The 12,834-nt window shown below is 45.1% G+C and overlaps 1 protein-coding gene across 2 annotated transcripts in view; it reads left to right on the top strand.

Moving 5' to 3' along the window:
• grin2ca (glutamate receptor, ionotropic, N-methyl D-aspartate 2Ca) overlaps positions 1 to 12,541 on the top strand; it is an 81,149-nt gene extending 68,608 nt beyond the window's left edge. Inside the window, exons 5-12 of one of the 2 annotated variants that reach the window (XM_024272204.1) lie at positions 727 to 895; positions 3,458 to 3,611; positions 3,709 to 3,834; positions 5,558 to 5,787; positions 6,231 to 6,391; positions 6,462 to 6,649; positions 8,148 to 8,380; positions 10,514 to 12,541. In XM_024272204.1, the coding sequence (XP_024127972.1) occupies positions 727 to 895; positions 3,458 to 3,611; positions 3,709 to 3,834; positions 5,558 to 5,787; positions 6,231 to 6,391; positions 6,462 to 6,649; positions 8,148 to 8,380; positions 10,514 to 12,112 (2,860 nt within the window). In that variant the 3' untranslated portion in view covers positions 12,113 to 12,541. The remainder of the gene's footprint in view (positions 1 to 726; positions 896 to 3,457; positions 3,612 to 3,708; positions 3,835 to 5,557; positions 5,788 to 6,230; positions 6,392 to 6,461; positions 6,650 to 8,147; positions 8,381 to 10,513) is intronic. The other variant, XM_024272203.2, reaches the window with a different exon arrangement.
• The last annotated feature ends 293 nt before the right edge of the window (positions 12,542 to 12,834 follow it).

The following is a 12,834-nucleotide window of genomic DNA, read 5'->3' as shown; positions in this document are numbered from 1 at the left end:
GGTTTATTGAAGTTCTTGGCTTTCAAAGAGCAATTTTTAAGCCTTTTCTCTTATGTTCAATGAGCATAAAAGTTTTTTTTTATATATTTAAAAAGTCAATCTCCCAGAGGAGCTGAGCATTCTGGGACAAAAGAGTCTGAAAAACCTGCAGAGGAATCATGGAAGCATTTCAAAAACATGTTTCTGCTTTTACCCGATCACCTTTTACGCCGTTTCACCAAACTCACGGCGCCTCCATGTTTATCGTGCTGAAGAGGGCGAGGCTTACCTGAGTCTCCATTCCCCCTTGTGAGCCGTATTTATGGTTAAGCAGCTTTTTCTTTTATCTCTGAAGCTGCAGGGTTACAGGTTTGTGCAGCAGGACCGACTGATCTGTAGACAGATTTGAGTGATCTGGACATCCAATCATCTCCTCATGTCAACATCAGAGCTGAAAACTGCACCAAACGCTATAATCCAGCTATAGATTTCACTTCTGCTACTATTGTTTGTGAAGCTTTATGTTGGATTTGTCTGGATGCAGCCAGCTGTCGGTCCATCTGCTGTGACATAAAGCACCAGAGACTCGTCGTCTATCGTGTTTGCTGCTGATGTCAGCGCCACAACCTCGCCACGGCTCCACCACATCCTCCCTCGTCTCCACATAATCTACTTTTCTGTACATCTATGTTAGCAAACAGCATAATGAGAAGGTTGTTGAACGTGTTCCTCTCTGCTCCCATGCAGCATCGTGGGTCACACCGAGCCCTACACGAAACTCTGCTGCAAAGGCTTCTGCATCGACATCCTGAAGAAGCTGGCCCGCACCATCAAGTTCTCCTACGACCTCTACCTGGTCACCAACGGCAAGCACGGCAAGCTGGTGCGGGGGATCTGGAACGGGATGATCGGAGAGGTGAAGCTGCGTTACCGGGACTAGCCAACATGAATCGCTTTTACGATGGAGGGATTTTTGTTCCACCATATTGCAAGCAGAAGTCACAGTTTTGAGATCAAGATTTTCTAAATTGCAAATAAAAGGGAAAATGTTAGGGACAAAAATTCATAAGTTGGAAAAAAAAATGTAATTGCTTTTAAAAACTTTTCTGCTTTCAAAAATTTTTGGGCGAGTTCAGCACAAACGTTTTTAGATGCGAGATACCTCATCTCACTTTTACCTCACCTTTGATTTTGCATTGATGCGTTTTGGTTGTGCAAATAAAAAAATAATTTTTAAAAAGCAAAGAAAAAAAAATTTGTGATTGCAAAATTATATTTGAGAACAAAAAAAGTATTTGAAAGCAAAAATTTTATATTTTTATTTGCAATTTATGAATTTTTATTTTGTTTGCAATTTAGACATTTTTGATCCCAAAACTGTGACTTTTCTTTTTCTATATGGAGGCACAAAAATCCCTCCATATTTGACTAAACACCAACTCATAGCCAAGGAATCCAAAATGAATAAACCATGAGCACCATTGTATGGCCCACAGGCAGCCCCCTCCCCCGTTGCCCCCTTCTGACCTGCCCCCGCTGGCTGAGCAGCTCTTATTTGCCCCTCACCCTCTTTGAGCTGCATGTGACAAACTCATGAAAAAAAATGACTAAATTTCTAAATAAATCCTTTTCTGTTGGTTTTATCTCCATAGCAACCATTTTATGTTTTGTTCACTTGGAGGTGACGAACAAATCGATGTCATTTTTAGAAAAATCGGCAAAAGTAAACTTTTGGATTTCCTTGGCAACAGAGATTTTTTGTTAAACACACCCACATTCCTAATATTTTCTTATAATACTTTAAATTGTTTCATTCAGTTTGACCCAACAATTCATGCATTAAATCTTCACACTATTCTGGTTGGAAAAAATGTGAGCAACACGGGAGCGACACTTTTGTGAGCTACTTACTGCCGTGTGAAATCTAGAAACTTCTAATTCCAAAATGTATTCCCAAGTAACTTCCCAATGATGTTGGATGAGTTATGACGCAATAGATCAAAATCCTAAGGAGGAGTTTAAATTTGTAGAAGATCCTAAAGGTGATTTTTTTTTGGGGGGGGGGGATTCAAGATGGCTGCCTCATCCCAAGGTCAAAGGTCAACAAAGCTTCATTTGGGGCTGTTGACTTAATCCGGTGTGTGAAAATTGATTGGGAGAAATCCCAATCCCATTGCTAAAAAAAATGTCTACCAACCCAAAAGGCCATCCCATAATAACTTCAAGACTTCCTTTGGGTATTCCTGACTTGGTTTTTGATTTTGTTAGTGGATTCAGACATTTTATTTGAGCTCCACAAGAGATTTTGGTCCCATTCTTTTTTTTTACAGTTTCTCCCGCTTATTTATTTTCCTCTCTTCTTTTGGGGGGTGTTGTTCACTTTGCCCAACATTTACCGTCACCAGGTAGTCTGCTATGGTGAAGTAAGAAAAGATTAGTGAAAACTACCAATCAAGTTTTTCAGGAAAGCTGCGGGACAGAATAAACAGGAACATTTTAGGTAAAATAAAAACATTTTTATGAAAATGTTAAACTGTTCTGAGAGCCACAGACTCAAGCAGCACACCAGGATACAGCCCCCCCCCAGAAAGATCTTATTCCTCTTATGCAGTAGATGCGTTCCTCCATCAGCTTATGATTAATAAATGGAGTTTAAGTTTGAGGATCCTCGACAACCTACGTCCTTTAAAGTAAAACGAAGACAAACCCACAGTTTGATGTGAATATGAAGATGAAGGAGGAGCAGCTCGTGTCTCCATGAATCATCTCCATCACATCCGCTGACCTCCAACCACACAAACACCTTAACTTCCCTTCAAACACATAAGGCCTTGTGCTCAATGAGGCGTCGGCATCCTCAGGCCGGCGTGAACCGAAGTGTCTAGACTGTAAATCCACAGATTCTCCATCAGCATTAGAGGGAGACCTGCATGAGTAAAACACACAAACTCAGAGGAGTTCAGGTTTTATACAAAGTATTTGAATTATTAAAAACACCTCACAGGAATCCAGGAAGCAAGATCACTAATTTAATCTCATTCTCTTTTTGGATGAGCATCTTTTACCTCTAACCCATCATCCGAGTCTGACTTCAAAAAGAATAGCTTTGCTGGAAAGTCATTCTTAACATCTGTTCACACAGACAGCACAAGGTGATGAAGGCCCGTTAACCAGCGGCCCGCTTCTGCAGATCCAGATTATTCAGAGCAAATAAAAGCGCAGAAAAGGGGCTGATTAAACCTTAAACGACACAATTCTCCAGAGCCTTTAAGGTGAAGACAATGATGGGAAAACATGGAAGCAGCACAGAGGAAAGCAGTGCTGCAGGCGCCAGACGTCCTTGATGCTGAAACATGACAAACCGAAGACAGAGAGGCTTTGCAGAGCCTGAGAGCAGCGGTTTATCAAAGAAACAGATGTCTTGAAACGGGTCATAAAGGTCTTCCTCAGATCACGTCTTTTGACCTCCTCTCTGCAGGTGTTCTACAAGCGGGCGGACATGGCCATCGGGTCTCTGACCATCAACGAAGAGCGCTCAGAGATCATTGACTTCTCGGTGCCGTTCGTGGAGACCGGCATCAGTGTGATGGTGGCCAGGAGTAACGGTACCGTGTCTCCGTCTGCGTTTTTAGGTGAGTAACGGCAGCTGAGAGGATTCAGCTGACCTCGGCGAGGAAAAATGAGGCAGACACTGTTCCAGTCTGACTGAACCTCCCCCTGTTCCTGCAGAACCGTACAGTCCAGCGGTGTGGGTGATGATGTTCGTCATGTGCCTGACAGTCGTGGCCATCACAGTCTTCGTCTTTGAATACTGCAGTCCGGTTGGGTACAACCGCAGCCTGGTCACTGCCAAAGGTGAGAGGAGCGTGAACATGGGTTGGGGATTGACCCATTGATTCTTTTTTGAAGGGAATTTATACCCAGGTGGTTCTTAGGGGCTTAGGTGGGTTTGAGGAGCTTTGACCGTCTTAAGTAGGGGTGTAAAGAACAATCGATTTGGCAATATATCGCAATATTTCACTTGGCGATACTTGTATCAGTTAAAATGCTGAACAGATGATCCATCCATCTACTTGTACTCATATGGAACCAGGGGCAGCAGTCTAGGAAAAGACACCCGGACTTCCCTCTCCCTGGTCACTTCCTCCAGGGGAACCCAGAGGTGTTCCCCAACCAGCTGAGAGACGTAGTCTCTCAATGTGACCTGGGTCTTCCCCAGGGCTTCCACCCAGTGCTTAGAACACCAGCCCTGGGAGGTTTCCAGGAGTCATTCAGACCAGATGCCCGAACCACCTCAACTGGTTCCTCTGGATGTGGAGGAGAAGCGGCTCTACTCCGAGCTCTCTCCGGGTGACCGAGCTTCTCCCTCATCCTCCGGAGGAAGCTCATGTCAGCCGCTTGTATTCGGGACTTGGTTCTTTCGGTCACGACTAGGTTTGGGCACCAAAGTTGGGTTCCAAGCGAAGGAAGCTGCTGCAATTCAGTGTTAAGTTTGAGTAAAAGTCTATAGGTCTTAGGACATGTCAATCACTCCTACTCCTTTCAGTACTTTGAAGTTCAGCCAATCCCTTTGCATTAATGTGTGACTTGGGAATAAAATGTGTTGATTTGGGAAGATGTAGGCATTGTTTTTCATTACTGAAGTACCAAAATTGGCACAGATTAGAAACCAAAACCAAAGAACCACTTTGGCACCGGAACCGCATAAAACCCAATCGGTGTCCAACTCTAGTCACGACTGAAAAGAAAATATTTAAATATTTATGAGCGTCTTTCAGTGTCTTACTTTTGTTTTCCAAGGAAACCCTGACTGGCTGTTGGCAGCACAGGACCCTGAGGCTCTTTGAGCAGCTCCACAATGTGACCTTAACAATAACGAGATCTCGTGAGAACCAGTTTGTGTTAAATGTTCAATCGGCTTTAAGTTTTTTGTTGTTATGAGACATATAGTACTTAGTTTTCACTTCGAATGGTACCGAAATAAGACACTGTGCTACATTGCTGGCAGTCTCAGTATACAGTTGTGCTGCTTAATGTTGCGATCATTAAATTCAATGAAAGACGAAATAATGTTCACATGAAAATTTGTTCTGTTACAGTCTCTAAAAATAACCGCGATACGTATTGTATCACCAGACTCGTTATCAATACACCCCTAGTCTTAAGTCCTGGTGACTATTCTCAACAAGTCTCCACATCCTCGTTGGAGGAGTCGATGACCCTCAAGGTCTCGTCTTTTGCCCAAACCCTCTACTTCAGACAATTCAGAGAGCAAGAGAGGTTTGAAAACACAAACATTAGCACTTCAAACAGAATAAAAGAATAGTCAAATGAAGCCTCATGCCCCACCACACCCCACCTGATCCTGTCTGATCTCTGAAGACCTGAAGGATTTGGTTCTTGGGTGGGAGAACATTCAGGAGTTCCAGCTGCATTGAAATGGATCCTGTTTGTTTAAAGAAACGACTTCATGTTGTTCATTCAATCATCATCAATCTTTAATGCAACAGATGCACAAAATTAACCTTAAGTTAAAAAATGAACATATCTAAGTTGACTTGTGTCTCGTCTCTTGTAGATCCTGGAGGGCCCACCTTCACCATCGGGAAGTCGGTGTGGCTCCTGTGGGGAATCGTCTTCAACAACTCCGTTCCCATTGAAAACCCGAAGGGCACCACCAGTAAGATCATGGTTCTGGTCTGGGCGTTCTTCGCCGTCATCTTCCTGGCGTCCTACACGGCCAACCTGGCCGCCTTCATGATCCAGGAGCAATACATCGACACCGTGTCCGGACTAAGCGACAAAAAGGTGCAGATCTTTGGTTTGTGTTCCTCTGTTCTTGTGCCGCACAGAAGCAACAAAAAAAGACTTCCTGTAAAATAAAACAAACTGATAGGGGTTCAGCAGAAAGAACAGGAGGTGATCCAGGAGCCTTTCAGGATTTTACCTGGAATCGCCTCAGGAGTGACTTTTAAATGAATATTGATGAGTAAATCCATGGTAAACAGCCAGCACAAGAAAAGATTTGCAGACTGCTGCAGGAAAGTAACGGATTAAAGAGGCCAGGCCTGCCGCCGCTTCTCCAAAGGTCCCTTACAATCTTCTGTTCATTGTTCCACTGTGTTTAGAAGGAAACAAAGAGGTTTCAAAGCCGTATTGAAGAAGAGAACTGCTGTCCTCAGAGTGAAAGAGGAGACAGAAGTTCAGGAAAAATCCGATCACATCAAAATCTTCTGTTTCACCTTCAACAGTTTCAGAAGCCGCAGGAGCAGTACCCCCCATTCCGCTTCGGGACCGTCCCAAACGGCAGCACTGAGCGCAACATTCGGAGCAACTATCCGGAGATGCACGCCCACATGGTCAAATACAACCAGAAGGGGGTGGAGGACGCCCTCAACAGCCTCAAAACCGGGTAGGTTTCCTCCTGACGCCACGTGGAGGCGAAGCGGAACAATCAGCTGACCGCGAGTGTGTTCCGTCAGAAAACTGGACGCCTTCATCTACGATGCCGCTGTGCTGAACTACATGGCTGGGAAAGACGAAGGCTGCAAGCTGGTGACCATCGGCAGCGGGAAAGTGTTCGCCACCACCGGTTACGGCATCGCCCTGCAGAAGGACTCCAGCTGGAAGAGACCCATCGACCTGGCTCTGCTGCAGTTCCTGGCTGATGGTGAGTCCAAACAAGACAAACTGAGGATCCGTTTGGCTGAAGATGAACCTGATGCAAACTGGAGAAAACTATGACATAGCGTTTGGAATTGTCCTTAATGAACATTCAGACTATAAAAGTCTAAAGTTTAAAGACTCTTTAATTTCTAGTGATTTGACCTTAATATAAGCCTTCAGATTTCAGGCATCAAAGTTTATTTCTCTTCCTTCTGACTCTCTGCAACTTCAAAAATCACAAACAGGAGCAAGTTCAAGTTTAGATTTTTGTTCAGAAATCTTCTATAATTGCAATAAAAAAGTATGTCTGATGTATTATATTGATGATTCTATAATTCCACATCCTTCTCTCCCAGATCTGATGATAAAAAAAAAAAAAAAATCACTTTTTTCCTCCTGCTTTCACCTCCTGTCTCACTGAGGTTCAGACGGACAAACTGGACCTTCAGGAAAAACAAAACTCCACAGAAAAAAAAAGACTGAATAAACTAGAAAAGTTTTATTACCTGCGATAATGCTAGTGTGAATGCCTTTTGCTGAAAGTAGTCACTGAAGATTCTCACGTTTTTTGCTGAAAATGGCGACGCAATTTACTTTAATTGCTGATGGGATTTACTGAATATACAAAAGCTACTTGTAAAATATGAAATTTGCTAAAAGATTTTGTCGAAGAACTATGAAAGAATGCTGAAGTTTACCCCAATTTTTTTTTATTATTTTAAAATTGCCTAAAAATCTCCACTACATGCCAATTTTACAAAAGTATTTAGTATTTCCTAAAGATGAGCTAAACTCCAAATTAGCCCCAAAAACTTGATTCCAAATTAGCCCAAAAAGCTAGCACATTGCTTAAATAATAGTCAAACTCAAATAGCCTAAAATTCCTCAGCAAACTAAATTAGTCACAAACATTAGGCTGCTGCCAAAATAGAAGCTAAACTCTAAATTAGCCAATAAAAACCTCAGTAGATACCAAATCAGTCAAAAATGTTAGCATGTTGCTAAAATATTAGCCTACCTTCGAAATAGTCTAAAATTCCTCAGTATATTAGCCAAAAAACATTAGCATGTTGCTAAAATAGAAGAATTTGCCCCCCCAAAAGACAGTTGATAAAAATTAGCCAAAAATGTTAGCATGTTGATGAAACATTAGCTAAAATCTAAAATAGTCTATTGTTCCTCAGTAACTAAATTAGTCAAAAATGTTAGCATATTGCTAAAATAGAGGATAAACTTCAAAGTAGCCTAAAATTCCTCAGTAAACTAAATCACTCAAAAACGTTAGCATGTCGCTAAAATAGAAGCTAAACTCTAAATTAGCGTATAAAACCTCAGTAGATAAACTAGCCAAAAACGTTAGCATGATGTTAATATTTTAGCTAAACTCCAAATTAGCATTAAATAAACTTCAATGTGAATGCTCACTAAGCAATCACATAAATGTTTTAAATCCACTCACAGCAGATCAGAACTTTAACAGAACCCTGTGCTTCTTCTCAAAGGCGACACCCAGAAGCTGCAGACCGTCTGGCTGACGGGAATCTGCCGCAACGAGAAGAAGGAGGTCATGAGCAGCAAGCTGGACATCGACAACATGGCGGGCGTCTTCTACATGCTGCTGGTGGCCATGGGGCTCAGCCTGCTGGTGTTCGCCTGGGAGCACCTACTCTACTGGAAACTCCGCCACTCTGTCCGAAAATCAGAACGCCTGGACTTCCTGCTCGCCATCAGCAGAGTGAGTGAAGCTGACGAGCGACAGCTCCACACCGGTTTGACGCTTTAACATCTGAGGGGTCACCGGTGACACAAACAAAATCTTTAACCGTTAACACGAGAATTCTGGAGGAGAAAAGCGGCTAGTGTCAACGGTTGAAAAATCTTCAACTTGTCTTAAAAATTCAATATGAAAAGTAGAAAAACAGGAGAATTTGATTTAAAAACATCGATACAAATTCATAAATGCCTAAAAACATTTAGATTTAAAGATATAAAGTATGAAGTTAAAAGATTTGTAAAATCTTTCTAAATTTTTGAAAGGAAATAATTTCAGCCAAGATCTTGATTTTTCCTGAAGAAGTAAAAGTTCTGAACACGTCCTTCATGAAAATGAACAAAACCAGGAGAGCAGGCGGGAAAATCTGATGTTTTTATATTAAAAAACATCTGAAAGGAGCTAAAACAAGCAGGAGGAGAAAACTGATGCATTCTGCGGCTCCGCCTCAGACTAAATATGGAGATAAATGTTGTGAATGAGGCGGTGAAGTGAGCGGACAGGAAAAGGATCCTCGCTGACTTCCTGCAGACGTGGCGCCTAAGAAAAGCGCATTTAAATTGCCACATTAAAAAACTGCATCTCTGCAGCCGAAGCGGTCAAAGGTGATGCTCTGCATTCCAGGACCAAAGTGAAATAAAGCTGCTGAGGTTCAAATACAGGAACTAATGTGGCGAGCGCCTGATCAGCAAGGCGGTCGCCCTCCAATGAAAATCCTGGTTGAGTTTTTCTTGTGAAAGAGAACAAATGTAACTGGATAAATGTCTGTACCTGCGATAATGGTGTGAATGCTGTAAGCTGAATGTGGCTGCTGAAGATCCTAGAGCTGATAGCCAAAAAAGGTCAAGCTGATAGCTGAAAAAGCTGAAGCTGAAAGCTTCCTGAAATATTAGCCAAATTTCCCCAAAAAACTAGAAAATTGTCTAATTTTGCCAAAACAGCTAGCATGCTGCTAAAATATTAGCTAAACTCGGAATGGATTGAATATATTGATCACAGCAACGTCAATAAACATTGGAGAATTAGCTAAAAGAGTCTTTGGTGAACTGGAAGGAGAAAGAATCAGGATTTTGGAGGAAGTTCTGTCCATGAAGATCTTCACTTCCTCGGATCAGAACCATACGGCTGGACATTACCCACATTGATGGACATTTATGTAGATTTACGTTAGCGAGACACAGAGCTACGTCTTAATTCCCCTGTACTCTCTATATAGTCCTACTATTGTCCACTAATTCCACAATCGAGTTCACTAGAACTTTCCCAGAAACTTTTGTGAAAAACTAGCGTGCATCGATACTCACTTCATTAGCAAATATAGACCACAATGCATTGCGGTCGAACAATTTCCAAAAAACAAGAAAACATGTTTAAATACAAGTTTTATATAAACCATCCACATTTTCACCATCAGAACACAGTGGAGTCATCAATATATGTCATGAAATGTTTGTTATTGATACGAATTTGACTTTGTGAAATCAGTGACGTAATTTAGAAAAACAAAAGAAAAGTAGTGAGCATCATGTCGAATTGCCTTTAAAATGCAGCAGTAAATAGTTTTTTTGTAGTTAGGGGTTAGGAAGTGATTTCGGACACAACCACAAAGTGATCATAATCAGACGGGGCGCAGAGCTACTAAGCCACGCCCCCTCAGAGGAGATTTTGGAAACAGAGGCTTCAGATCAACATGAAAAATGGCTTTTTAAGACATTTAGGTTGTTGGGTTTTGGTTAAAAACTTCACAGTCATCATTGAAACACAACAGAGAAGAAAAAAAAAAAGTCTCATAGGGCAAGCTCACAAGGGGCCAAAACCCAAATGACACCTTACTCCGGTCACGGGCCGAACAAGATAAGAATTTATTGAACACACTAAAATTAAACTTTAAAACATATATATTTTTTTAACATTATTATGAATAATGAAAAGGCAAAATACATTTTGTTAGGAATGAGCTCAGGATAACATTAGGCCATTTATAACAATAAAAGGATCTGGAGGGCCGGATCCGGCCCCCGGGCCTGGACTTAGTCACATGTCATGGCGGGCTTTAAAACCCTGTTATTCACGCCGTTGCCCCCTCCCTCTCTGCAGGGCATCTACAGCTGCTTCAACGGCGTGGAGCACGCGGACCGCGGCGCTGGCATGCAGAGCCCGGACGTCACCACCAACTACACGCAGGCCAACATGCTGAAGATGCTGAAGACGGCCAAAGACATGGTGTCGTCGGCCCGCGTGGAGAACTCTCTGGACAGCGCCACCAAGACCATCGAGAGCTGGAGCCGGCGCGGTGCCGACAACATGCGGGCGAGCCTGCCCCCCCGCGTCGCCTCCACGGACATGAGCCACCTGCCCTACATACCCACCATCACCGACAACCACTCGCCGTACCCCCCGAGGGCCATCACCCCCACCTTCCCGCTGCACTACGGGGACAGCTGCACCACGCCGCTGCTGGACACGCCCAAGGTGGTGACCCGGCCCACGCCGCTGCGGTACACGCTGCCCGCCCGCAGCAACCAGCACATGCTGGAGAGAACGCTGCCCATCTCCAGCCTCAGCAGCCCCCACATCGCCATGAGGGACCCCGCCTCCGCCGGGACGCCCAACCTCCACCACCCCGGCAGGGTGTACGTGGAGAACCCGGCGCGGCCCCCCATGTCCCCCTTCGTTCCCTACAGGGAGTTCCAGGTGCCCGAAGTGTACGTGGAGCACCGGGGGCCCCTGAGGAGGAAGTTCAGCTACCCCCCCGACTGCGTGAGCCGCAGGAGGCGGTCCTTCAGCTGCCTGTTCGACGCCACCGACCCCCGACTCAGAGCGGACTACGATCAGCCGCGGCCGGGCTTCGCCGAGCTGAGACCCAACCACCTCCTGAACAACCACGCCCCCGACCCCGGCCTGACCTGCGCCGCCGCCACCGCTCACTACGGGGGGGCCAGCCCCGGCTGCAACTCCTGCAGGAAGTCCTACCTGGAGCCCGACATGGACGACATCCCGCTGCTGGGGAAGGACAAGCTGAACCGCCGCGCCTCCTTCCTCAAAGCCACCTGGGGGGGCGACAGAGTCCGGCAGGTGGACGAGACCAAGCCCTCCCCCTCCCCCCGTGGGGACATGCCCGACCTGTTCCCCCGCATGGGGGGGCCCAACCCAAAGCCCCACAAGCTGTACGGCAGTCTGGGGCACAACCTGTCCTGCTACCCCGTGGCGGCAGAGCCCGCCTACTTAGACCCCGCCCACATGGGGTCCTACCCCTACAAGCAGAAGCTCAAGTTCTCCGAGTCCACCCGGCTGCCCTCCTACAGGGAGGCCATTCTGCAAAACGCCGCTGCTCTGCGCCGCTCGTCCTCCACGGTGGTGCACAGACATTACTCCGCCTACCTGAACTCGTACACGGACCTGCCGGTCTACGTGGGCCCGTCCCAGTTCTACAGCGCCCCCAAGGACGTGTGCCACCTGTTCCCCTGCAACAGCCACTACACGGACGGCGCCACCATGCTGCCCCGCGTCAGCGACAGACCGCTGGTGTACCACAACAGCATGTTTGGGGCCTGCGACGCCGGCGCCGCCGCCAAGAGGGGGGAGCTGGGCTCTGTGGGCCGCGAGCGCAGGCCGGTGCTGGTGGCGCGCAGAGTCAACAGTCCCTATGTGCCAAAACCCTGGGGCAGGGTGTCCAGCCTCGAGTCGGAGGTGTGAAGCGGCGCTCCCAGCAGGGGGCGTGGCCTCTGTTACTGCAAAAATCTAACTCAGCACCAACGTGTATTTGAGAATGTTTACTCTCAATTATCAGTGCAATAATGTTTGGAGACGTGAAGACTTTGTACGCCTGAATACTATACGACATATTTAATATCTAGATATTTATCTTGATGGTTATTTAAAGGATTTTTCAAATGTGATGAGACATTATACTGTAGGCGGATTTGATCCCAACACTTGTAGCTCTCAGCGTTTCATCAAACAGTTTCACTGAAGCTCAGCTTCGTCTTCCACTCGGTTTCTCTGTTTTCAGACTTCCTGGTTGTTAATGAACATCTCAGCACTTTGGAGGAAGGAAGAAGCTTACCAGATGTATTTCCACTGTTACAGAGAGAATACCCTTTAATAAATAAGAGGCCGGCCGGAGTCTGAGTCCCACTTTCTCTGAAACTAACCGTTTTATTACTTTGATCACAAAGAATTGATCACAATCCTCACACACCAGGGTTTAGAATATCTTTAGACTTGGTTTGTATTGATCTGGGAGCACAACAAACACACAGCTCAACAAAAGAAGAAGAGAAAGATCAGCTGCTGATAAATTAGTGATGTGGAGAAAAACAACAACACAGATATGAAGACGACGAGAAACACAAAACGAAGCAGCGAGTGAAACAAAAGAGTCGATAAAATACAGAGGAGCATGAACAGGATACACA

This window comes from Oryzias melastigma, linkage group LG8 (genome assembly GCF_002922805.2).
Source record: "Oryzias melastigma strain HK-1 linkage group LG8, ASM292280v2, whole genome shotgun sequence".
NCBI lineage: Eukaryota > Metazoa > Chordata > Actinopteri > Beloniformes > Adrianichthyidae > Oryzias > Oryzias melastigma.
This window is presented reverse-complemented; position numbering and strand designations above follow the sequence as displayed.